This window comes from Micropterus dolomieu, linkage group LG08 (assembly GCF_021292245.1).
Source record: "Micropterus dolomieu isolate WLL.071019.BEF.003 ecotype Adirondacks linkage group LG08, ASM2129224v1, whole genome shotgun sequence".
NCBI lineage: Eukaryota > Metazoa > Chordata > Actinopteri > Centrarchiformes > Centrarchidae > Micropterus > Micropterus dolomieu.
Genome location: NC_060157.1, coordinates 14,673,567 through 14,700,411, shown reverse-complemented (window position 1 = coordinate 14,700,411; position 26,845 = coordinate 14,673,567). Strand labels below are relative to the sequence as shown.

General features: G+C 41.2%; 1 protein-coding gene across 1 annotated transcript in view; it reads left to right on the top strand.

Annotated features, from left to right (window-relative positions):
• The first annotated feature begins 821 nt into the window (after positions 1-821).
• Positions 822-26,845, top strand: part of b4galt5 (UDP-Gal:betaGlcNAc beta 1,4- galactosyltransferase, polypeptide 5) — a 90,566-nt gene continuing 64,542 nt past the window's right edge. Inside the window, exons 1-3 of the mRNA XM_046057618.1 lie at positions 822-1,414; positions 24,929-25,048; positions 25,398-25,511. Of these exons, the coding sequence (XP_045913574.1) occupies positions 1,309-1,414; positions 24,929-25,048; positions 25,398-25,511 (340 nt within the window). The 5' untranslated portion in view covers positions 822-1,308. The remainder of the gene's footprint in view (positions 1,415-24,928; positions 25,049-25,397; positions 25,512-26,845) is intronic.

Sequence of the window (26,845 nt, the reverse complement as noted above, 5' to 3'; positions counted from 1 at the left end):
TAACGGTCATTTATGCTTAGAAAAGAGGTGGATGCAAATCTCGGCAAGTAGCCTACAACATTTGATCTGCCGAATTATGCATCCACCTCTTTAGGTCCTTTTCAGACACTTTGCTGTGCTCACTGATCAAACGGCGTTATCTCCACATATATTTACTGAATGTCAAGGAATGGTACTTCTACTAAGTGTATTGAAATATTAAAGACTCTAAACGTTCATAAAATATATACTTCGAATCATTTAACACCATTGATCGACCCCACAAAGAATATTATAGCGTTTAAAAGCAGTATTTGGAGGTGCATGCAATTCTCGGCAGGCAGGCAAAACTCAGCATAACACCTGCTGCCGTGTGTTCACTCACTGAGCTGAGCTGGCGTCAATCCGCACAGAGTCTGCATAACGGGAGGGGGCGTGAACACATTCAAGTACTGGCTACACACCGATCAATAGACAGATCCCTCATTGCTGTGTTTTTACAGGAAACACGTAAATAGCAAATAGCAGTCCGCTTTCCGTTTAACGGAAACTTTGTTCGTAAAGTAATCCCTATGTGTAATCCCCATTTTTACAAAATGTACCTGTAATCTGATTACGTCCTTATTTTCTGTACTGTAACGGAATACAGTTGCGTTATTTTTGTATCTTGATTACCTAACGCCGTTACACGTAATCCGTTACTCCCCAACCCTGCTTATCATTATGTTTTTTCCATATGCAGACGGTGTCGCGAAGGTTGTTAAAGTGGCTGTGTTGCTATGAATTTTTGGGTCGACAGGTTACGTCATTGAACGTTTTGAGCACGTACTTGTTTGTTGAACACCGTTAACGCCCACTTTAGGTATTGCTCATTTTGCGGAGGGGCTGCCCCATTCACAGGGCTAGTCGGCAGGCAGGCAAAGCGCAGGGGCGGCCAAACACCATCTGCGACGTAGTGTGTGAGGCGAATTATGGTCTCTCACTGAAACTATCAGGCTACGTTTAAACTGCGCTATCATTGTCAGCCGTTTCGACATTCTCACCAAGTAAAAACCGAAATCATCCTCTCAGGAACAGGATTTGGGTGTCTCCTTCACTGAATACTGGAGGAACCCTTCTGTGCTCGACCTGCCGCGGAAATAGTCTGACTTCCTAGTCGCCTGGTTCCTCAACGTTACTGCAGACCCGGCCACCCTCCTCGGCTCATTTAACCCAATCTGTTCGCGGACTTCTGGATCTGGCATCTGGGCACATCGGAACTGGTCTATCGTCGTTGTAGACACACAAACGTGCCTGTGTGTGTGTGTGTGTGCTTCTGCTGCCTGTATAATGCCGACACATTTGCGGTTCCGGAGAAGGTCATTCCTTGGGCTTTTATTCCTCTTTTCACTGTCCACCTCCGCATTATATTTCATCTATTCCGCCCCCGGAATCGGTAAGTCAAAGGAAACAGATGCTATTGTTTTAAATACTCGGACTGTAGGATGAATTGAGGTTTTTTGTATCATGTGTGACAGCTCGGCTTGCGATTGGGAGTGTACTGTATTGGGAGTAGACAAGCGGAAGGGGGCCATGCGCCTCTGCTGAGCCTTGATCTCTCCCAATCGATGAGACTCAGCTGGATGCTGGAGCTAAATCCTATAATATCCGTGTACCTGCCTATGATGATAATAATAGTGCTACTGATAAGCATCATGGCTACTTTAATCGAGCTGATGTTAGCAGGCCTAACAACTATGATTATAATGCTTATAGTAACAACTGGGGCCACAGGCTAATATATTTTGGCGTTGATTTTGTCCATAGAATGGTCGAAGTTATCACCCTGTCTGACTTTTTTTTTGGGGGGGGGGGTAAAGGTCAGGTTATGAGTCATGGATTCATAGGCCTAAATTGCATTTTGTGAAGTCAACCTGAGCATAGAGATCCCTGACAAACAAATCGTTCCTTACACCATTACCTGTCAGCAAGTCATGCAGTTGTGTAATATCACATGTCCTGAATCCCTTCAATCATTAATTCATTAATGTGTCTCATCATCCCCTCCCTTCTCCTTTTGTATGGCTCTCTCACTGAATGTGTGTGCGGACTTGTGTGTCTCAGTCTTCTTTAGTATCTGCGGTCTCACCCATCCCTCCTTGAAGGCCTTCTAGCTTAGGCCATGGTCCACTTATGCTATCAGCCTATTGGGCCAATCATGATTGCTGTTTAAATCATTATTACCCCTGGGATGCCCTAACATCAGTCACTTTATTACAGGTAAATGGGCAGAGGTTATTGCGATGCATAGGACTTTAACCGGGCTCTGCCCTTGACTAGGCAGCTTCTGCTGCTGTTACTAAAAGCTACAGTTTAGTCCTTTAAACTTGGGGTGCCAACAGGATCTGTTATAACTTTCCACTGAGTGGATTTAAGTACACTAATGAATATGCCATACACTAACATGCCAGCACTAACATTGTTGCCTATAGTCTTCTATTTTGGGCAACAGAAGAGGTAAGATCATAAGCAAATGTTCGAAGAAACTAAGGCGCAATTAAAAGTTGGCTACTGGGGCCTTTTCCTACTTACTGCTTAAGCCACCGTTGGTTGGATATCCTGTTGTGCTTGCTGAATAGGCATGCTCGGAAATGTTGGGCCTCCTTAAAACATCTGCTCCAATTCAAAATAATCCACACCAAGAAGCATAAGTCATTTATCTGAGCACAAATGCATCGACAAACCAATGTTATATGTGACAGACGAAAGTGAAAAACATTTTAATTTCCAACATATTTACAATCAGTAGGTGAGGGCCTTTCACTGCCAAACATTAGAGCCTGTCATAGTTGGAGTAGGGGGTAACTGGATGAGTGAAATGGTGTTTACGGCATACAAGTGTAGTTTTTCTAAAACATGAAAGAGAAAGCTGGTCTCTTATTCATCAAAATGGGTATTGATCCATTCACGCTTTTTATCTTCTGTGGACAACGGAATCTATAATGTAATCTATTTTCATTGGAGGACACATTACTGACAGGAATAGCCTGAATAGCGGAGAGCAATGATTCCTCTAATTGTGGAACAAATTCATTTTTGAACTACCAGGATAAAAAGAATCCTTCATTCACTTTTTCACTATTTTTACCTGCTCAAGTATTGATGGCGCCTGGTAACTGACTGAGAGCTGCACTTGGCCATATGCATCCTCCTGAGTGTTGACCATTGTAGGGCTGTTTTACTGGGGGTTAGCTCAGAAACAGAACAAGGACCAGCAGCACCAGTCCATTAATTATAGATGGTAACCAGGAGCTAGGCTGCTTCTGCTGCTGTTACTAAAAGCTACAGTTTAGTCCTTTACACTTGGGGTGCCTGTTGGTGGGAGTTGGGGGATGGTGCTTAATTGGAATTGTTCCAATTTTTTAGTACCACGCAAGGTGGTATGATTCCCTGGTAGTTATATTGATGCATGGACATTAGGCTGAGGTTTCACATCCTGTGGTCAGAGATGCACCAGTGAGTCACATCTTGTCAGACCGAGATAAACAGCTCTGCAAATGTGGCCAGTTAACAAAAAACATTTTAAAACACTGTACAACATTAGCAGTCAATTTAACCATCCCCAGCAGAATTCATCATCTTTAGTGTTGATCTCCTCTTGGACCCATCAGTGCTGTGGAGAACAGAGACTAAGAAGTATAGATAAGTTTGAGAGATAAAAAAAGCGTCAGACATGCAAGATGCTGTAGTCTGTTGGGATGTTTTGAGTATTGAGTGCTTTGTTGATGTTACTGCCTTTGTTGGCTACTCTTAATTGTTATCTGACAAACTGCAGCCTCACTGGGACATCTTCCACATGGCCTTAGTCTGAGCTAATGTCCATACATCAATATAACACTCCCATAGGGTCTCCTATAGCATTGGACTATGCAGTACATCTTATCAAATGGGGAGTACTGGACACACGTGTTAAATATATCATTGTATGATGGCAGCTGCACTTTGCGGGTGAACGGACTTGCTGAAAGGGATCATATAGGAGGTGACACTGCAAAGAATTAGCATAATAATTCAGTGTAAAACGAAGACACCGAAAGATGGAAAAGAGGGGCAAATGGAGAGGGAAGGATGAAAGAGATGAGCCGAGCTCCTTTCCTTCTGCTGATTTACACGTCGGGGAACCCATCCAGAACACCTGAGCAGGGCTTCCTGTGATACCCAGGTGGCTTCGGTGCAGAATGCCCCAATTTCACAGCTTAGTCCAGTTCTCTGTCTCTCTCTCTCTGTTGGTTTCTCTGTCTCTGTGTACTCGCATGCACTGACACCCCAGCCTCTATGTTGCCCCTGAGCATGGATGCTGACTGATGCAGGCTGGGAATGCAGGGCACAGCTGGGCCTGATTGCAGCAGTTTATTTAATTAAAACATGAGACGATCCCACTGGAGCGAGAGCTAGGGAAGACACAGGCTCTATTTATAGGTTTGAACACAGATGCGCGCACACACACACACACACACAAGAGCAAGGAAGACAGGTGCTTCCCTTTGTCTCTGGAGACCGGGCTCAGCCTCCCATCTGAATGGCAATGTGTGTGTATGTGTTTGGATCTAGGGCATGTGTATGTAATACTGTACAGATGGGTGACACATTAAAGGAAAAATCAACATAGAGTGTCTTACTATAGAATCAACCCACCACGAGCCTCCAGAACGGCTTCAGTGCTCTATTGGAGGGATGAACACCATTCTGCCACAAGATGTTCTCTCATTTATATACAACCTTTATTTAATCAGGTGATCTCATTGAGAGGTAGCATTAGTAACATTTTTGTTACTCCCCCCGCCTAGGAGTGTCTAGGTGTGGCCTTCTGCAGCCAGCGCTGATACTTGACAGTGTCTTTCAGGTTGTTTCACAGTGTATGCCAGTAAGTACATATCTTGGAAGCAAATGATAGCCAAAGTCTTCTGACGTGAACACACCTCCTGATCTTACAGTAAGGAAATAACTGTATATCTGCAGATTGCATGTCTTCAGGTTTCAGAGGATAACTAATAATATACATACTCTCTGCTGCCCAGTGCAATTATGTCTGGCTCTTATTTTGAGGCTTTTAAGAATATGACTGACATGTAAACAGGGAATAATAAGTGCACTGTGACAATAAAATAATTGGTGTAGAGAGTATGTTATCATAAAATGAATATCACAAAATATAAAACTGCTGACAAATTTATATTTTCTAACTGTATACAGTATGTCCGTCTTTTGCTTTAAATTATGAAATATGATTTGTGAAGACTTTAAATGTGATGTAAATTAGAGGTGTGACAGAAATAAATAATTTGTGATTAAATAACTTATATTGAGGTGCACCTTGATACAGTCTCCTACAATACATTATGAACTCACGCACTACTGTCGCAATAGGTTCTCTTGGGATAATGATTCAGAGGTGTGTTCTGCTTTTTGACAGGTCAGCCTTTTGACAGTTTATTATGTTAAGTTAATAGTCAATTATATTGTGTGTGTGTGTGTCGTATATTTTGGTACACAGTGCGACACATTAGTTGATTTTCTTTCAATATGTTGCAAATTGCAGACTACTTGTACAGTGATACTGTTATTATTAAGAGCAAAATATCAGTATATTTTTCCATTCAAATTTAGGATAGGTAATTGAATGTTGAATGCACCCTACCTTATTAATTTGTGGAGACTAGCAGGAGGAGCAGGTTTTTGCTTCTATGTCTATTAGTTTGTGGAGCCACTTCCTGCATAGCCGACTTGCCAAAATAACAAGTGGCTGCCTTTCCCCAGAAACATTTGAATCCTAATTTGGGTATAAAGTGCCACTTGGGTTGGAGTGGTATTAAAGAAGGTAGGAGCTTGTAAATATCAGACAGATTATGTTTGCTGCTATGCAGTTTAGTGTTTTGCATTAGCAGGAAATGGAGTCCACATGTTGCTAGATTTAGCCTAGATTATCATGCATGTGTGGCAGCATTGCTTAGATGCTAACCTGTTCCCCTTACCGGCTTAATGGGGCAAATCACTGGCTTTGAGGAGAAAGACGTGTTAAACTTATTACACATAGAACATTTGTTCATCAGTCTAGATGGATTAATTAAGTCTGCACTGACTGATAAATGAATAACATTTTATCTCTGTTCTTTGCACCACTGGTAGGATAACCTCACTATTAACTACATGCCTCTCTTATAAAATTGGCTTTCTTCACAGGTTTATAGCTATCACAATTTATAACACTGGTGGTGTTTGGTGGCACCATCATGTGCTCGGAATTGTCCAAACTCAGACAACACAATCCCCTTGCTGTGGTAGCACTGGTGTCTGTACAATGCAGTGGGAAGTGAGTGTGTATATATGTGTATACTAGTGTCTGGAAAGTACAGGTTGGTGTCTGTGGTAGCAGTTGTGCCCATGTGTGCTTTGTGGTCATGCTGCTTCTGTGCTGACACTTCGCTTGTGTTAATGCAGTAGAGCTTCTCTGGCACTCTAAAAGCCATCCATCTCAAGTCCACTGTAATGCCCCCCCCCCCTTCTGCTGCTTAATTGATCCATCCATTTAGCTTATTCCAGCCAGCCCCTTAAGGCTAATTTCCAGAGGCTAAGGGGCAGGGTGAAATATTAACTTGGTGCCAGGCTGCCTCAGATAGAGCCCATTGTGAATAAACAAGAGTGCTTCATAGTGATAAATTATGCACCTTCTTCTAAGTTCTTCAGCCATTTCAAAATGGTCACATCTCTAGTTTGGTAATAACGAATAGAAAACTGTATAAAATCAGAATGAAAGGAAAACATAGAAAACAGCACAGGAGTTCAGTCACTGAAATTCCTTTTGCTGGAGCGCTCAAGTCTGGCGTTTGACATTTTCACTGCAGTTGCCATGGTTCCCCGAGGGCTTGTTCCCATCCAGGACTGACTCTTTTATTTTCATTGTCACAGCAACCACAGAAACATGCCATCCTTATTCCTATGATGATTGGGGTGTCAACAAACCCCAAAGATACAGTTATTACAGTCAGTTGGGTCAGAGTCTCTGTCTGTGCACAACATCTGTGCACTGTAAAGGGGACCCTTAAGTAAAAGTTATGTCTAGTCTAAATACCTTTTTAAAGAATGCCAGATTTTTCTTTCTCTTTACTACTGACAGATCAAAACAGCTCTCTCCCCATTACTTAAATAAGCACGTCATAATTGTTATTCCTGCGTCCGTCTAGACCTTTTACACTTGTGTAAATCTTCCTGCTGTAGTAGTCTGTCACTTTCCTGTACAGTCCAAGGACATGTGACTCTAAATACTCTATTAACAAAGGAATTTAGTTAAACATCAATAGAGTGGGGAGTTCATTGCACCTTGTGAGTCAGTCAGAGGCATGAGCAATCCTTTTAGAACCTTTCATTGACCATGTGATACCCTACCCACTATCCCCCATCTCTCTCACACACACACACACACACACACACACACACACACACACACACACACACACACACACACACACACACACCTTCTCTACAGTCCAAATATGTTTTACAAGAATATGCAGGAACACTGAGCATCACCCCAGAAAAGGACATGGATTAGAGAACTGTTTTGATTGTGACACTGTCAAATCTAAAACATTCCTTTGCCTATGAATGCGGAAGACAAGAGACACAGAATCCCTGCTTTTGTCGGAACACCTAGCTTGTAGAAGAAATCACTTTTATTCAGTGTTTTCAAGACAGTTCAGTTTATATTTGTGGATATTCATAATCCTGCCGTAGGCAATACCTGTAAACAAGGGATTAGTCTGACCTAAAATGGGAAAACATGCTATCCACGCAGATCTATTGAGGTTCACTTCACTTCAACTCCATTGCGTGTTTAAGCAAACATCATACAAGTCTCCTGCTGACTGGATTGGCATCACTGTTGTCCATGACAGAATATAATTCAAACATTAAATTCCTTATAGCAACAACAGGAAACATCAAACACAGTGACGTGAAGGCCCTAAATAACTGGATGCACTTAAGTTACCATTCATTCATTGAAGGCAGAATAAATTAATCGATCGTATTTAGGCCTACATGTGTATAAAAATAAAAAAAAAGAAACCTGGGTATCAATCAACACACCCTGCCTCTTTAGTAAAGTTGGGCATACCCTCATACAAGTTCATAGAGTTTGTCTTGGTTCAATAAATATTTTGTGAAGGTGATCAACTATCTTCTAAGCTATATTCAAACAGTGATACAATCCGGGCACATTACTCTTGGTTTCTCAACCCTGCTAAAGTGATGACTGTCAGGAATTGATAGGCAAAGTTCAGTTAACCGTTAATCCATTTCCCCTCTTAGTTCAGTTAAATAATTATATCAGACTTTTGGTTCCTAACTCCCAAGTTGAAAATTATAGCATTACTTTATTTCTTCTAACAATGATTGTTGTGTGCTCACCTACCTAACCTCATGCTTGATGGTGTTTAATCTTCAGACACTGTGTTGCTGTAGTTTCACACAGACTTCCAGCTTCCTCAATGTATATTTTACTAACACCAGCTTCCCTAAACCTGGTAAGTTCCTGTAATAACTGCACTTCAAGTCGGTTTGACCTACCTATAGAAAGATATAGCAATCGTTGGTGATCCCTGCCCACATAGCAACTAGGGTTGGGCCGATAGACAATGCCATAGGCCATCGGCGATAGCTGACAGACATCACTATGTTAAGCCGGCATCATGTTTGTAGCAATTTTGTAGACATCACCCAACCCTAATAGCAACTCTAGTCTTAATTTCTTATACTGTTGTCTGTAAGATGACACACGTCCAAACCCTGTAGTCTGGAAATTTGACCACGGACAGATGGTGGAGCTGTGTGCAGTAGAGGTGACGGGGGTGGAGGTGTACCAGTGTTTAGATGAAGACATGTGAGTCAGACTGAAGTCTTGTGTTCAGGCACTAATCATTTATGTAACCCAATCGCCCTGAGGAGAATCCCTGTCTTTGTTAACCGGGTCTGGGCCTCCCTTTGTTATTGTGACTGTTACCGTGGATACATTGGTCATGTGTGTGAGGTCAGTTAAACTCTACCTTGTGACAAGCTGGTGAACAGAAGTGATGATGCCAGTGAGGCATAATCCAAACACAAACGTTGATAACAATGTTGATGACGAGTGGAGATGGATAATGGAAGCAAATACACGCTATCTAAACATTATTTCTGACAGGCACCGGGAACCATCTTATTTCCATATAGACTTTACACACCATTTTCAAGTGGACAGTTATTTGCAGAAAAATATATATATTCCCTTAAAGCACTTTTTAAATACTCTTAAGGATATGTGTATTAGTAGCACAGCAGATTTAAGTTGCTGATGTTCAATGTGACCTTAAAAAAGGTACACTAGTTGACTGCACATGGGAATATTCAAAGAACTAAAGATGCTGGAATAAATAGATGCACATGTTTCTCCGCAATTGTTTCTTTGTGGATACCCTTGTTGCCTTCCCTGTGAGTCCTGGGATGCTTGTCTCAGACACCAAATCAATGCTGTCAAGTGCAAAAAAAAAGTTATAGCAACAACAGGAAACATTAAACACCTTCAACAAACACAGTGATGTGAAGGCCTTAAATAACTGGATGCACTTGAGTTTACCGTGTACACAATGTCTAGAATTTTATTTCATTCATTCATTAAAAGTTAGATTTTAAGTGAAGTGATTTTAATGTAAGTGATGGGGGTACAGTTTTTGTTCAATGGAAAAATACATTCTTATCTTAAGGTGCAGCTGATATGAGGGTCAGCAATCTATCTTTTTTTAGCTTGAAATTCCCTCTTCCTGAACAGTGTTTCCTTGCTAAGCCACTGAGGAGGGATAATAACACAAAGAGGAAATGTGCTACTAAAAAGACTGGATCTTTGTTAAATACCTGCTTGATTTGGCTAACTCGGTCTGCTGAAGCCTTATATTAGCTTAACTTTTGACTGTGGATTTTGTCCCCCATCTCTCACATCGGAATTGCATTCGGAAGGGGTCTCTTCAGGGCCAGTATAGAGGTAACTCTTTCAGTATACTACATAATTTGATGCAGTTGTCAGTCAACTGACAATGTTGATCTCATGACACCGCCTCCTAACACACACTTGCCTTATTCTCTCAGGAATCTGGATCAACACCTTAGGTTGTCCATGGCAGCAAAACAGTCCGCACAGAACCTACATAGCTTCATTATGTAGTTTTTAACACACTTTATGTTGAGAAACATAAATTAATTTCTAATGGATTGTAAAGACTTGACAAAAAAGTTTTTTCTTTTTACTTCTTCGTCACTGGGAAAGACCTTCCTGTTTACACTACATTCTTACAAGTGCATTCAGTATTCCTCATCTGCATGATGCCATCTGCAACCGGTTCAAATTTTAAACTGCGCGTCAAGCCCTGCTGTCACCTCATTTCTTGCATGCACGGTAAATTTAATTTACCGCCAGCCTGTCTTTTAAAACGTGTTTTTTCCATTTCAAATTAATTAGTTTGTAGCTTAAATCTGAAATTTATTAATCAATTTACAACCACTTTGAGTTGTTTGCACAACCCTCAGTGCATTAAAGCAACAAATCCGGTCTTCCTCATGAAATATTCACTGCACCAACTGTAGCTACCAAGCCTGCACAAGTTCTAAGTTTGTTTTCCTATTAATACATAGACAAATATCTAATAGTGTAATACAATGCAGTACTGGGAGATGTATTACATAGCCTATACTATTCCTACTACTATATTTTGCCACAGGCACTTGAGAGCTATTTTTTTCTTAAGCAGAATAAGGTTTTATTTAGCAGTGGTGTGATTACCCAAGTTACCTAGTGTCTCACGGTGATTTTAGGTGTGGAAACCGTAATGCCATTTCTGTAATTACTGGAACTGTAGCATTAAGGCACAGCAGCCATACAGGTCCTTGCTTGCATGTGTGGGCTGTCTGCGTCTTGTTCAACTGTATGTAGCTTCTGTGGCAGTGTGGCAGACTAGCTGCCTGCTTTGGCCCATTTGTTCAGTCAACAGGAGTAACCTCCAGCTGTGAAGAGACTATCTTTCTGCTTGGGAGAGTGGGGGGTAGGACAATAGAGCGAGCTGGAGAAAATAGGCAAAGGCAGTATGGTGTGGTGTGTGTCTGAGAGTGGGGGGTATCATTAGGTACTCCCTGTGCACTGCAATAACACAAGAATGTTCTGGACATCTGCCAAATATAAAAGCAAGCGGAAATGGGCTGGCAGAAAGGAGCGGTCAGGGTACTGCAGAGGTGAGTGAATTACTACTCACCGGCTCTGTGTGGCCCAACACCACAACTGTCTCACTTACTGTAAGGGGGGGGGGTTCAGGAACTTTAAACATGTGTATATACTCATATAGCAATTAACCCCATATGCTTTAAATCGAGACAAAATCTGAGAAGCTGTGGCGAGATTGGAAGCGGAGAGGGCAAGAGACTGAAATTAATCTTGAGTTGATTTAATGAACTGCAGTATGGTTGCATTTGGCAGGAGCCGAGTGATGAAACCTGCAGTTTCAGTTCTTCTCCACACACGTAAAAAATAAATGCAATCAAATGGGCACAGAGAGCAGCAGCAGCAGCAGCAGGGGCAGCGGGGGGGTTATCACCACATGGAGGCACACTTACTAGAGCAGCCAAGAGCCACTGGAAAACCACCCAACAGGACAAGAATCCAAATCGTAGATCCTCATTGCACATCATGAGCGTCCCTTAGGTATTAGGTATTGCTACTCGATACCTTTTATGGTATCGAGTAGCAATACCGAAACAGCCCAGTATCAAGTAGAATCGAAACGTCTTCAGTCAAACCAGTACTTCATTCGATACTTATTGTAACCAGATTGCGGCATAAAAATACTATTTGTATGGTTTTGCTTGTAGCCAAACACGCAACCAACTCACCCAAAGAAAGAGAAGAGCATGCCTTTTTTTCCATCTTATGTGCCTGCTCCATAAACTGTATTAAAAAAAAAAAATAAAATAAAAAAAAGGCCTGCACCGCCGAGTCCATGGGTTATTTTAACAGCCACTCACCTTGGCTGCGGTCTCAGGCATGTTTGTCACTGTTGAAAGTTTACTGAAGTCAAGCCAGCCTCCACTTCGAAAACGACAGTCAAGCCAGCCCTCGCGCTGTTTTATTGAATAAATAAATAAATGCTTAAGACACCACAAGAATCCAAAGAAAATATTAGTCTCACAGAAAGCATACTGCATTCAGCCAAGATTCGAACTCATGTTAAAAGAAAACCTGTTTCCACTAACTCATTTCACTTCAAAGTCACAGCAGACCACCTCAGGGAGACCCTCTGTCAATATCAGAGCAATCTGATGTAGTTATTTGAAATTACAGTTCACATTCTTGTGGTGTCTTAAGCATTTATTTATTTATTCAATCGTTTCTGCCACATCAATTGCATTATGTTCAGCAGAAGCTCACTTTTATTTTGAAATGTGCTGCGACACGATGTTACCGTAATGCCTAGAAAAAACACGCATCGCAAAACAGCGCGAGGGCTGGCTTGACTGTCGTTTTCGAAGTGGAGGCTGGCTTGACTTCAGTGAAAGTTTATCACCACAAGCTTGGCTTTCCGTTGGTTTCATATTCTGGTATCATTTAACACTTCTCTGTACATTTTTATTTGCTATTCACATCACTTGTCACCGATCAGTCGCTGCAGTCCATCACATCAATTACATGCTTTTGTGGCTCAGTAGCGATTAGCTGATTTTACTCAGCTGGACGTGCAGCCTCACTTTTCCTACTACCTGTAGTTTAGTGACTTCAAACAGACTCCTTACTTGTTTTATATTATGAATGACGTTTTTGGAGGAGGTTTGTGACTCGCCAATGAAGAAAAAATCACTGGCGGGGATCTTTCAATTCAGTTTATTGATCGAAAGTTAAAATAATTGTCCATTCTTTAGGCTACTTTCAACACACGTATCAAAAAATTACCTTAAATTTGTTTCCCACAAGTTATTTGTTCACTAAATTATTCGACTCATCTCTCATTCAAATATAAAACAAATTGCAAGCTGTATTCTCTCACCATATAATATACCTGTGAGGATGAACTAATTAGGATGAGGAGCGATCTGATAAAATTTCCCAGTGCTTTAATGCAACAGTTATTTGAAACAAGAAAAAAACTAAATAGATAACCTTTCTCGTCAGTAACAACAATAAAAATAATAATAGGCTACCAATCAACTACTACGGCTTCATCAGGTGGCGTTTTATGAAAGGTATCGAATGAAGTACTCCTTATTGGTATCTGTATCACTTTAAAGGTACTGATTTTGGTACTGGTATAGTTAAATTTTAAACGATACCCAACTCTAGCGTCCTTGTGTGTATGTATCCTCTAAAGTTGATGCTGAAGATTTTCACATTTTCTTTTTTTTCCTCCAGTGGCTGCATATTATGCAAAAAATGCTACACTATGTTCATCCAGCTAGTTGCTAAGTGTCTGTCTGCCATTTGGTGTTCAGCAGGTAGTGTATAAATATTCTTAAGGCTTTTTCGCTCAAAATAGCTGCCTGCTGCGGCAGAGAGAGAGCACTAAGAGTGAACCAAAACAGTAAAGTTGCAGGCTGCACCGCTAAACAACTGCAACTCGCCATAAAGCCGATAGGAGCTGCAGATTCAGGTGATAAGCAACTCCTTTCACATTGACAGTGTGTCCACGTTAAAAATATTGAGTATAGCTGCTTTAATTTTGAAAAACAAATTTTAATTTAGCAACACTTGCAACACTTATATGTGTATATATCATCTACTGTAGCAGCTGACTCCTTAATATCACACAGATAGCACCTCAGGCAGAACAGAGTTCTGTTTTTTAAGGGCTTTCAGGCACTTTTTGCGATTGCAATTGACCACATTGATGGTCATGTAAATTGTAAATGGGAACACCTACAGGCAAATGTTTGTCTTTATTTGAAATACATCTCAAACAAAAAATGGCCAAAACTTTGGCCAAATTATTGTAAAACAAAACTTAAAAAGTAATTGAATTTTATGTGCTTGACAAACTGAAAATTCAAATGACTCAAAAGTGTGCCTGTAGTAACTACACGTCGCAGACACGCAAAAACTGTGATTGGTCGGCTTTGTAGTATCGGGATTTCCTCCGAGCTCCCAGGAACTGCTCCGTTCTTTGAAGCCGGTTTTAGTAGTGGCCAAACAAGCAATTGTAAAACGGTGGATACTTAATTTTGAGCATCACAACCCCCACGAAACGACTCGTGTCATTATCAGAATTTTATCCATTGTGACGATAAGATTTGGAAAGTCTAGAAGAGCCGCTCAGTTATTATTTCACCACCATTGAAGTTGGGGTAGGGCTAAACCGGCACTGGCAGAAGTCAAGACAGTGGAACATAGAAACCCCACCGCTAATCTAGCGTTTTGGCCACTGTAATTGCAGAGCGCCACAGACGAGAAGAGTCTGGGCTGCGGACTGTAGCTCAGGGTGCGTGGCGTGAGCAAGGGGATGGGGGGCGTGGCGTGAGCGGTGCTGCAGTCCGCAGCCGGACATTACTGTGCCCACAGACACCAACGCACAAGTATAAATGGGTACGTGCATTGCCAACGCCATAGTTATCACCATTAACTTAAGTCACCGCAGGAGTATAAATCCAGCACCACTTCTCTGCTTTTGATTGGTTCTCACCTTCTTCCGCGAATGAGTTTTTGGGAAAAACACACATATACGGATGAACTGAAAAATTCTAATGCGAAATGTTAGGTGCACCAGTATGACCAACAATTTTTGGGGGCGCACTTGACAGATTTGTGGTCACACTCTGGAGACCTGGCTATATCAGCTCTTTGCCAAATAAAGGAACTTTCCCACAACTTCTCACTCTTGTTAATCTCTGTTGCCTCCCTAAAATTGTGTACCCCACGATATACCTCTTTCTTCTTTACCCTATATTCCCATAAAAGCACTAATAATACCCCAAAGTTAGGGCCTATAGGATAAACTGACTTTTGATATTGGCGTGAATGAGTCCACAGTGAGAGAAATAACCCATCCACCTTCACATATTCTCTTATCCACCCAGAAAAGTATACAGGCAGCAGTAGAATAGAGGAAAAAATAAGCCAACACACACGTGCAAATAAACAGTCTGTCTGTCTCCCACTCTCCTCCTCTCACTTTCACTCCCTCAGATCTGTTTTCCAGTATTTGCTTGCAGCAGAACGAAAACAAGGGGTCCTGGCATCGCTGTGTCGTTTATGTAATTCCCCTCATCACGTCTGGTCCCTGTGTTTCTCTGCCATGTAGTGGCTCGGCATACACTGTGACTCAGGGGAGGGTCACACATGCACACAAACGGACAGACACACACACACACACACACACTTGGAACAGTAGAGCAGATGGAGGAGCTGAGGAGTGACTAGTGCAAGACCAAAAATGAACTCGAACTAGACCCCATGCTGTCCCTGCTGGCATGTGTCACTGTATACTGTGTCTGAGTGTGATGTTATTTGAGAGAGGTTTTGTTACCTCCCACGTTACATTTTCCATAGTTTCCCCTTACACTGAACATAATAGCGCATTATTAGATCTCTTCTAAATGAGTGTTATCAGCTCCGCTCCTTTTCTTCTATCTTTGGTATTTACGTGTATCAGACACTCCTTACACTGCTGCATTTCTCAGCTAAGATAGCAGTGCTGTTTTCTCTCTATCTGGAGGTTAATCAATCGATTAGCGTCATTGATTAACCAGGGCAGACCAAAACAGCCTTAAAGCTGAGAGGTTAAGAAAGAAGGAAATATCTGTAAGTAGAAGAGTTTGACACTAACAATATATGTAAACGGTAAAGAAGGTGTGAAAATGGCATGTGTAGTTGGGCCCTCTTCTTTTTTGAAATAGAAGCAGCTGTACCCATAGATAAAAACAAACTAGTGATGTATAATTCTGAAAAGTGCAGGGCAGCAGTTAACTGTTCATGCATCACGGTCCGGGGCGGGTGGGGGGTGCTCACAAATGATAGTTTAGTATTTTACTCATCTTCTTTGACTCTGCATTGTTGCTGTTAATTATTGTTTTGGCTGATCTAAATAGGTACAAGTCTGTCACCTCCCTCTTTAGACTTTATACAGAGGGTTTAAACCTAGGTCAGTATTTTCATATGTGCTCTTTTCACATGGAATTATTTCCAAAATCACCAAGTTCAGCTTCACAGGTGTAGCAGTGGTTTTGGTCACTCAGACATCGATTTCCAACACAGAAAAAGTCTCTCTACCAGCATTAATTGATCTGGGTCTTGACTTGCTCTTACTCAGTCTATAAATGACTGTGTCAAAATGTCAACTTTTTAAATATAGCTCCCTTTTGTTCCCGTCAAAGAAATTGTGAAATACGGGTTTCATGATGTAACTTCAAAAAATCTCAGTATTTGTAAAGCCTTTAGACGATACTGTCTCAATATTTACAGGATATTTTTCTAACTTTTGTTCATCATTTTACTGTGTACAGAAATTGAAATTCTTATCTTACCTAAATCTTTACTTACCCAATGATGTGGAAGTTTGCTTGCTTTCTCAATGAACCGAAGCATTAATCACTTCAATCACTGTTACACCTACAGGTGCATGCTGACCTTTTGACAGTGAAATGTTTGGAGACGGTGGCCCTAGATTGTGTAATCACTCGAGTATAGATAGAGATAATCTAGAAAATGAAAATGTAGTGAACTGTGTGAGCACAATGTGCACGTGTGTGTTTTGTGGATGTATGTGTGTAGATATGTGCACAGTTGTTTTACTGTATATTTATATCCGTTTAGTTTGTGGATGAACAAAAAGCAGTGATTAAAGCAGCATCTCGCGTCATAAAGAGTGCAGGGAAGTACCTAAATTTCTCAAACCTGTTTTACCTGATTCGATTTGTTCAGTCTTTTCTCCATTGACACAGGGATTTTAGAGAACATGCCCCTACGGTAGTTTCACCACTTTTGCAAGCCATACACAGGAAATTCATGCAAGAAGTTGGCATGAATTGCTAGAGTGAACGTTTTGCTCACAAAATTGTAGGTGTCATGAGCACAGGTGTTTAACCCTGATACAGAGTAGAGAGATGGCAAAGAAGAGCAAGATTTAGGAGATGGAGGATGGATGAATGAATGAAATTGACCGGCAAAGAGGAAGTGGAAGCAGAGAAGAGGGGGATGGGAATACAAGGGGTGGATGCTCTCAGGAAGTGGGCAGGATGCCAGAGACTGTGAAAAGTGCGGACGTCATTTCTGTTGCAGTAAATGAAGATTACTCAGCCTGTCAAAGAGACATCTGCTCTGAGAATCTTATTATTAGTATTTCATGTTTTTTGTTTTTTTTTTGCCGTCATGGACTCTTGCTTTCTCTTCTTTGTTTCCCGTCAGCCAGCCAGTCTGTTCATGTCCTACAGTCCATTTGGGGATTGGAGCTCTTGGGAACATTTTTTTGAATTCCTGTACACATGACGAGGGTTCTTGTTAATGACGGCTGGGTGCATTCATCTTGGTTTTCCTGACATTGTAGTTCCCCACACAGTTATTTTCAGGCATCTTGGGTGTGGTGTGTGTGTGCAGTGCAGCTGTGGGTTTGGGGAAAAAGCCTCATGATTCACTTATGACAGAGCGTCATGTGACCATAACTAGCACTTGGACTAATATTGTCCTCTTGTGTTCATGTCGGTGTGTTTCTCTGAGTTGAGAAAATGGATTCACAAAGCAAAATTACATTTTTACATGCTCAGATGGTCCCAAAACTCCACTTGGCCAGTGTTAGTATGTCACCATTACAGGAGACCTATTATACTGCATTTCCAGCCCTATATTGTAATTATGTGACTCCTCTATGGCAGCTTTGCATGATTCAAAGTTCAAAAAAGAATTTTCTATCTTATACTGGCACTTCATGCAGGCCTTCATTTCAGCATCTGCCTGAAACAAGCTGTAGATGCTCCTGTCTCTTTGAGACCCCCCACCCCCAAAGCCCACTGTCTTCTGATTGACCATTGTCTTATGTGTTTACCAGGTTGCCGCAGGGATGGGGCTGCATTTTCCTTTGTGGGCGTGGGCCTGGAGCAAATGATCATATATGGAAATCTGGCTCAAAATGACATCATACCAAGCCGCTGGTAGAAAAAAATGCTTAAAATGAAGCATTCAGAACAGGGGCATATCTGAGATTTGGCTCACAGGGATTTCTTTTAAATACTTTTACCTCCATTATTTATAGCTTTAGTCATGTTTAACAGGAACATCTGACTTTGTAACATTATAGATATGCCGTAAGATATGAAAAAGCACAGTAGGATCCCTTTAATACATCCATCCATCCATCTTCTTCCTTCCTGTGGTCAACTTTGGACCATGTACAGGTTTCGACAGCTGAGCTGATCCCTGACTGGAACACCAAACTAATCCATAGAATGTGAGCGTGACCTTCCTATTAATAACTAATTGGGAGTATCACATGACAAACCGAGAGAAAGAGACTTTCCATGAAGTGTTATAATGGCAGGCTATACATGTACCATGCAAATTAAGCAAAGGTGTAGAACAGGGTTGTTTGTGTGACCCAACAAATGCAGTATATTATATGTTGATATAAGCAGTAAACAACAGGTGGATAGTAGGGTTATGTGTATTAAGCCGTCTGCATTCTTCAAGTACCATAAGAGTAGAGAAAACAAAGGTTTGGAGTTTGTGTTACAGTAACAAAACACGTATTTGATTACATTTCAATGCCGATTGTAGATGACATTACAATTAGCATTGAAATGATTACAGATCAATGGAAAAATAATGTATAGAAATTATTATAATTGATGAATTGTTAAAATTATTTATCAAGTAAAAGTAACCAATATTTGCTACTACGGCGTATCAGGCCATTGTGGGTTAAAAAAATTGTTAAATTACAGGGAAGGGGGGGTAATATTCCGAGAAAAAACTCTGAGGTTAAAGTTGTACATTTCCGGGGGAAAAATTTAGAAATTACAATTTTGTCAGATGTGCTTGTGTTATTAAAGGTTATGCGCTCTGTTAAAAACAAGGTATGCAGATGTTAATAACAATAGCCGTCGCATATATACTTTCACCAACTTGTATTGAGATGCTTCCTTCTGTTCAGTGACCACGAGCATAAAAATTGGGAAAGACCTGCAGACATGAGCAAGAATGAGAATGGATAATTCATCTTTTTGTCTTCTTATCTTTTAAGTTATTTTCCCAAACTGCTATGGGTAGTTTTGTCTTTTATGAGTATTAGTATTTAAATAATTGTTACAGGGCATCCATTTACAAAGTGAGCACAATGTGAGAACCAATGACAGAACACATTTTTGTAGCACAGTCACAACCAGTTGTTGCACTTTTACTTTTCCCTCCCTTTGATGTGTATTTTTCCCCAAAGAGGATGCAGCAACTTTTGGCCCTTGCATATGTCTCTATAGGTGTGCACAGAATGGCCATTCAGGAAAGCATTAAACACTGCTAATTACATAACCTGAAGTTACCCATGACAACAGGATTGGACAAGGAAGGGGAGGAGATGGCAAGTCACAAGGACGAGAAATACATAAATAAGGCCAAAGATAAGAGACTAAGTGAAACTGAACACAAATGTATCTGTTACCACATACAGCAGTAGTAGAAATGGCATCTAATCAGCAACTGATATACTTATAAATACCACAGCTGTGCAGACTTCCTGAGTAGGACAATATTCCCTGAAGAGAATTTTCACAAAATCAGATGAACTCAGCCAGCGGTCATTGTCCGGCTCTGAAATGCTACATAACAGCCCACAACCCAATACAACATCATATTGGAATTTAATGAGTCACACAAACACGAGGTAAAAGGAAACAAGTGTTTCTTGAAGGTGTGTGTGTGAGTGTGTGTCTGTCTGTCTGTCTGTGTATTTGTCGAGTGGTTTTGAGTGATTTGATGGTGGTGAACAAACAGGATGTGAGTTTAGTTATCTGCGCTTGTGTCTGAGTGACATACTAACCCCCTCCCATGCAGGCATCGCGTTGTGAACCACTCACCAAAAAACCAGAACAGAAACGGCCAAGTCCCAAATAGCCACTTACCCTCTTTACTGGCCTGGTGTGGGAAGACATTTTGACAAATTAAACGCCTGGTCTGGTTTTTATAGAGGCTCTTTGGATGTATAAAACCTCTTAAACCCTGTAGGGTCACCTGCTTTAGCTGCTTCTAAGCTGCTTAGATAGTGCATACAAATATTAATGTTTAAAAGTATGATCAATATGTCAGTATGGACATGCTACACTTCATTAGATTGGTTAGATTCTCCACAATTCAATCATTCAGTTCATTTAATGGAAACAACCCAAAGTCTAATTCATATAAATTTACTGGTGTAACCTGCATGGTACAAGAGGTGAAAAGGGGAGAAAAAAGTGCTTTTTGAAGCGCACGTTAAGTCCGAATGTGTCCGTTCCTTGATTATTAATTTCCTTTTACTTTGTAAGATCAAAAGAATCAGAATAAAATCAGCGATATACAATATATACAAGCAATATTCTGTTTGAAATAAATAAACTGTTTCATAGTAGCATAGTGCAAGAGGAATTAAAGGCCTGTCCCATTTCTCACATAAAGGCAGGGTCAATTCAGTGATTTTAGAAAATAAAAGGCCAGGCTATTAATCAAAGTTTTACGGTAAATGTCTAATAATAGCAGGGCTTTTTTTTTATTCTCAAACTTATAAATAGGTCAGTATAAAGGACATATATAATTGCCATGGTAACACATGGCTTTGCCCACTGTGTATGTAAGTGTGTGTTTGTGTATTGACCGAGAGGCTGCTGCGCCTGTTGGTATTGGTCCACCACAGCCCCAGGGTTTCTCGGCATCGGGTGGTGTCGAAGGAGGTAATTCAGTCCCGTCATTGAGCTCCAGTAATGGTTAAAAAAAAAACACACTTGTGCTTAAACAAATCGGCCCACATCCAATCAGAAATATATAATCCATCACCATCTCATGTCAATCCAACACATCCTCAATAGATCAATAAACTCAAATTACGGTCGTCGTTCCTGTTAATTGTGAGGGATTTAGTGCTAATGTTTTGACTTACCGGCTGCTTGCTTTCCAGTAAGGTATTGAAATGGGCTGCTTAATCATGTATGGCCAATTTAGAGTGTTACACTACTGATGGTGTCATTAATTCAGCATTTACACTGACATAATACACATTCAGCATTCACTTAGGAATGATGTGTGTGCGCCCATAGTGCCCTACTTCCTGGGTGTCTTTTATGCATGCTGTGTAGGCGTCACTGATGCAGTGGCAGTAAAAATGACCCTGAAAGAGGTGTGTGTGTGTGTGTGTGTGTGTGTGTGTGTGTGTGTGCGCGCGCGCATGCATGAAACTATTACTGCTGGGAGAAAAAACAGCCTTTGTTTCAACTCTTATCAGGGAGCTACCAGAACGGGACCGATCACCTCCCACTGCTGAGCTATCAATGTGCAGTTAATTGCCTTTCAGAGACTAGGCAGGGTGGTGGTGGTGGTGGGGTGGGGGGGTCTGTGTGCATTTCCTTTTTTGCTTGTTTGTTGGCTTTTTCTTTTTTTTATTATCCTCAGATACAGTACAATATGAGGCAAGGTTCTGTGCCTGGAATTTTCCCTCATTAGCCTGCAATCCATCATTCCGATTGTTTACTTAAACGATAGGAACAAACGGGCTTGACAGAAACTGATACAAACCACATTACACAGAGACAGCAGCACAAAGAGATGAAGAGGGAAGATAGAGGGAAGGACAGATATGTGGGAAGAGGGGGGGAGAGAGTGAGTTGGACCAGGCTTGGCAAACGGACAGCGTGTTCTGTGAGCGCAATAGAGGACAAGGTCATTCAAGGTCTCCTGTCATGCCTGATAGGTTACAGTGGGGGGTTTTGTGGTGTGATAAGGAGCAGTGAGGGGATGGTTGAGGGGGGTCCATGTAGTCTACATGTTTGTTATGTGTATGCATGTGACGTCTCTTGCCAGTGACCCATCAGAATGCTATGTGTGTGTGCATCCCCTTGCTTAAACGTCCACCGCTTGTGTTGTAGCCCACAACGTTAACTTCCTCTAAACTCCAGATCTGTCGTGTCTAATTGCGTTTGTCACGGTTTGTGGCCTCGAATACCTTGGCACTAACCAATACTCCAGTCTCCAGGGCGTATGTTTGATGACAAAGGAATTGTATGCCCACTGCATTGTATACAGTAGATCAAGTGTTCACACTCTCCATCTGTGTCTGGAAAGAGCCCAACAACTGACTTTTTGAACAGAGGTGTGTAGGTGTCGAAGCGGCTCAGCTCAGCGTGGTACTGCACAAGTACCGCGCCCTGGATTTGTCCTGGTAGGGATAATGCATAGATAATATATCACAATACATTTGGCAGGCATGAGGAGGCGACACCATCATGTCAAAGTATATTGGTGCCTGCAGGACTGGACCACTCTCCAGAAGCCTCTTAGCATTTTTCCATCATATGGCACCTCTGAAGTCAGAGGGGCAGTGTGTGTGTGTGTGTGTGTGTGTGTGTGTGTGTGTGTGTGTGTGTGTGTGTGTGTGTGTGTGTGTGGATTTGTGTTTGCATGCGTTTACGTGTGTCTGTTCAGCCACTTCTCCACTGTGTTACAGTGAGTTTGAGCAGGATCTAGTCTGTGTTATTGTTTTCCTTTTTTATCATCATTATCCATTGCAAATTTGCTTCAGCTGAACTGTAATATTTGCGTGTTGCAGAGGTAAAATGAGAACATTGATTTCAGTTACCGCTTAGCCTCAAGTCTCTAGTCCTGCAAGCCAGGCAGTTTGTATAAAACAAGATGAATGTGATAGAAACTGTAATACAATTACTAATGACAAATTGCATCCCGTGGATTTCGAGTTCAGCACTATTACGCACGCGTACACCAGCATGTACACAGACACACATCTACGTGCGTTCATAGAAGGGTGTAGATCATATTGGGATTGCTTTAAGATAAACGCTGATTGGATTAATGGCCAGAGATTGTGCAGTCGGATATAGATTCACTAAGGCAGATTTCCATCAGTGTGGCAGCGTTGTGCTGGCTTGCTGCTCCAAATAAAGAAACTGGAATAGTGACCCTTGTGAACTTGGATGTTGTTCCTGGAGTTTTGTACAAATGGTCTATTCCTCTAGTGTCTGTTGACATCAGAAACTTGTGTATGTTACTGTTCTAGTAGATCAGCAACAAGCAGCCTTTTTAATGCACACATCCTCATGCAAGTGCACACTTATGGCTAGAATATAGGTGCGTGTGAATGAGTTGAGATTGAGGCATCTCAAGCTTAGACCACATCCCCTATTCCACTGCATTTCACTGGTTTCACTGTGTTGCGGTGTCATGTAGGTCACAGTCAGCGAAGTATCTGGCAATGTTTCCGACAGTAACTGTCATGCAAATCCACTGCACAGTTGTAATAAGAGATTTCCAACATGGTATGAGGATGTAGTCAAGGGACAGACTTTTTTTGGAGTTTGAAATTGCTGATCAATGTTTGAAATGGACAACATGTCCTCTAATCTCTGCTGGCATGGTCGTCGACAAGTGGGGAACTTTGATCCTGATGCTGCTGTGACACTGCCCTGCAGTCAAGTCCTTTTTAGACAGAAGTGTTTCATTCAGTTCAAGAAATTATTAGACTTCTCTGTCCTTGTTCTGTTGTTTGCTTGCTGGTGTATAGGGGTACACAGCTAAGGGAAAAGACAGGGAAATACTAGACTCGTGACAGATTTGTAAGCCAAAATGTTTCTCAATAGAAACATGGTTACTTAAATTTATTAATCTCACTGGTATGAAACGACTAGCTGACATGATGAGCAAAATTAAATAGTATTCTGTAATGAATTGGAATCAAGTCTGGAAATTCGTTTCATTACTGAGCAGCAAACCTTGGTTCCACCTATACAGGTTACAGGCAGTGATAATGAAACTATATATTCCCCTCCTATGTTATGTGTTTTCATATAATGTGCCATTGTACTTCTTGTTTTTTAGTTGTTTGTTTCCTTTGTGTATGTCTGGCTTGTATCAATGTAAATGTATAGATAAAAAAATGTAAAGTACAACATGAAGCCATGCTCTTATGATGGGCATTGTGGTTATTGTGGTGTTTTGCAGACTCACAGAAGTGCATGTGTTTCCTCTTTGACTTTAACGTCTGCAATTTCTTCAGAACTCTTAAACTTTTTGTGCCCATGTTTTTTTTTTCTCCCTGTGACAAACTAATACATCAAACAGTCCATGACTAACAGCGCTGTAGATAATGACTGAAAATGGTACAACATAATAAGGCAAAACATTTCAGTTATTATGCACAGAAGGTAGGCACCTACCAACCATTTCAAATGACTTTGCTCAGTTCTTAAATAAGTTTGAGTTGTGTCTTTCTCCCTCTTCCTCCCCCTCCATCATGTATCCCTTGATGAGTGGTAGGAAAATCCCCCATATTAGGTCACAAAGGCAGAAAATCAGTTTGGTCCAGATCAGGTGGAAGAGTGTGCTTACACAAGAGCAGGTATTAACTTGCTTCCACTCCAAGTTTATCTTACTCAGATCTGGGTATTGTTTCTAAAACAAGAAAGAACAAAGAAGAGAGGAGGATATTGGTCATGAGTTTACAAATTGTAAACTCAGATAAGGACTTTCGTTTGGGGTTTTATTTTTATTTCTTTAAATGTTTGTATTGTATCCACTATTGTGGGTTATTTTATGCCTGAGGAAGTACTGTTTTAAGCTGCTAACCCTCACTGCTTTAGTTCAGTTTTGTCTCTTTCAGTCTAAGCGCTTGTGACTTTTACAGTGTGTCCAGGAATAAAATGTCTTGACTCTCTGCCCCCCCGTCTACAGTAAATGAGTACGTGTTCATGGTCCAAGCCAGAGGGATCCAGATCAGAGATAACGTGAAGAACATTGGGGCTCAGGTTCTGGAGCAGGTGGTGAGAGGGGCTTACAGCATCAATGGCACAGGTAAAAACATACACACTAAATGCAGAGCTCATATGCAGTTTTTTTCATAAATGCAGTTGTATGGACACGAATCCAGTTTCCACCCTGGTTAAATAAAGAAAGTCAATAAAAAGAGCTGCTGCTGTACAGTCTGCCCCAGTCTCACTGTTGGTGACTCATGCATGTGTATAGTGCACAGAGCTTAGGCAGCAGTGAAAGAGGTGAAAAGATAAAAAGCATTGATGCAAGACAATAGAGCGCAACTCATGCCGATAAAGATGGGATTAAGTTTACGCTGATGGGGTTGTTGATACGTGTGTGTGTGTGTGTGTGTGTGTGTGTGTGTGTGTGTGTGTGTGTGTGATTCCAGATTATCCCTATGACTTCAACATGAGCGAGAGTGATGCTCCTCCCACCACATACCTCCCTGAGGACTTCACTTACCTCCCCTCGCAAGTTTGCCCCGAGAGGCTACCCTCAATGAGTAAGTACACTGTTACAGTTTTGATTTAAAGTGTGTCTGTTAATGGCCTTGGCCTTGTAAAATGTTCCCATTAAGTAAATTTTCACTGTGCTTCGCTACATATTTGTTCTAGTAATGAGTAGTGAAGTGTGTGTGTGTGTGTGTGTGTGTGTTTATTTCAGCTATAATTGATCATGCATGGAAATATGATGTAATGGCACAGAATAGCTTAACCCAGCAATTCAAAGGTTACAAGCTTTGACGAGCGTTGTTCTTTTACCCCCTCCTTCCTCCTTTCTCATACCTATTGGGGGGTGGGGGGGATGGGCTAGTGAACGTGTATAGGAACAATTTTAAATGTCATCAAGTACGCTGTGATGAATTTAACTCCTTTGAAGTTCTTGCTCTTAAAGTTGGAGGGCTGCAACCTATCGTATTTGTTATAATTTATTGCCCCCCAAAACCGCCTGGAGGATTTTTATCAGAACTTCCTGAATTTTTTCTACTCTGGTTTTAAATTATGACAGAATTGTTCTTTGTGGCGATTTTAATATTCATGTTGATGACCCTACCAATGTAAATGTAACTGACTTTTTAAATATGGCTATTTCTTTTAACTTCAAGCAACATGTCAAAGGGCAAACCCATAACCGTGGTCATACACTGGACTTGGTTTTTACCCTGGGTGTCAGCATTTCCTCTGTGGCATTAGTGGACATGACCATATCTGACCACAGATGTATTGTTTTTAGCTGCGATTCGCCTGTTACTCATGCCGCCTCACCAAGCTCCGTGTGTTCTCGCATCTTTAATGAACAAAGTGTTTCAAAGTTTTGCGCATTCTTTCAGAGCCAAAGCCAACACCTGTCTGATTCCAACACCAACAATCTGGTCGATCACTTCAATCATATCTGCTTGTCGTCACTAAATATTACTGCTCCTCTAAAGGTTAGGCCTACGTCTAAAGCTAGTAAGCAACCCTGGATAAATGACAGCATTCGCAGCCTAAAAAGGGAATGCAGGAAAGCAGAGCGCAGATGGAAAAAATACAGTCTCCATGTCCATTACCTCAGTCTGAAGGATTTATTAATTAACTACAATAACATGGTTAAGGATGCGAGAACACACTATTTTTCTGAACTCATTACTACACATAAACACAATCCCAGGTTTCTGTTTAAGACTGTGGATCAGCTGGTACACCCAACCCCTCCTTGTGCCTCAGCTGGAAGTAATGATGACTGTGAATTGTTTTTATTTTATTTTACCAATAAGGTGGTGTCAATCAGAGCCTCTATTACCCCCGTGGCCTCTTACTCAGAGGTTCCTCACCAGCAACAAGAGAGTTTTAACCA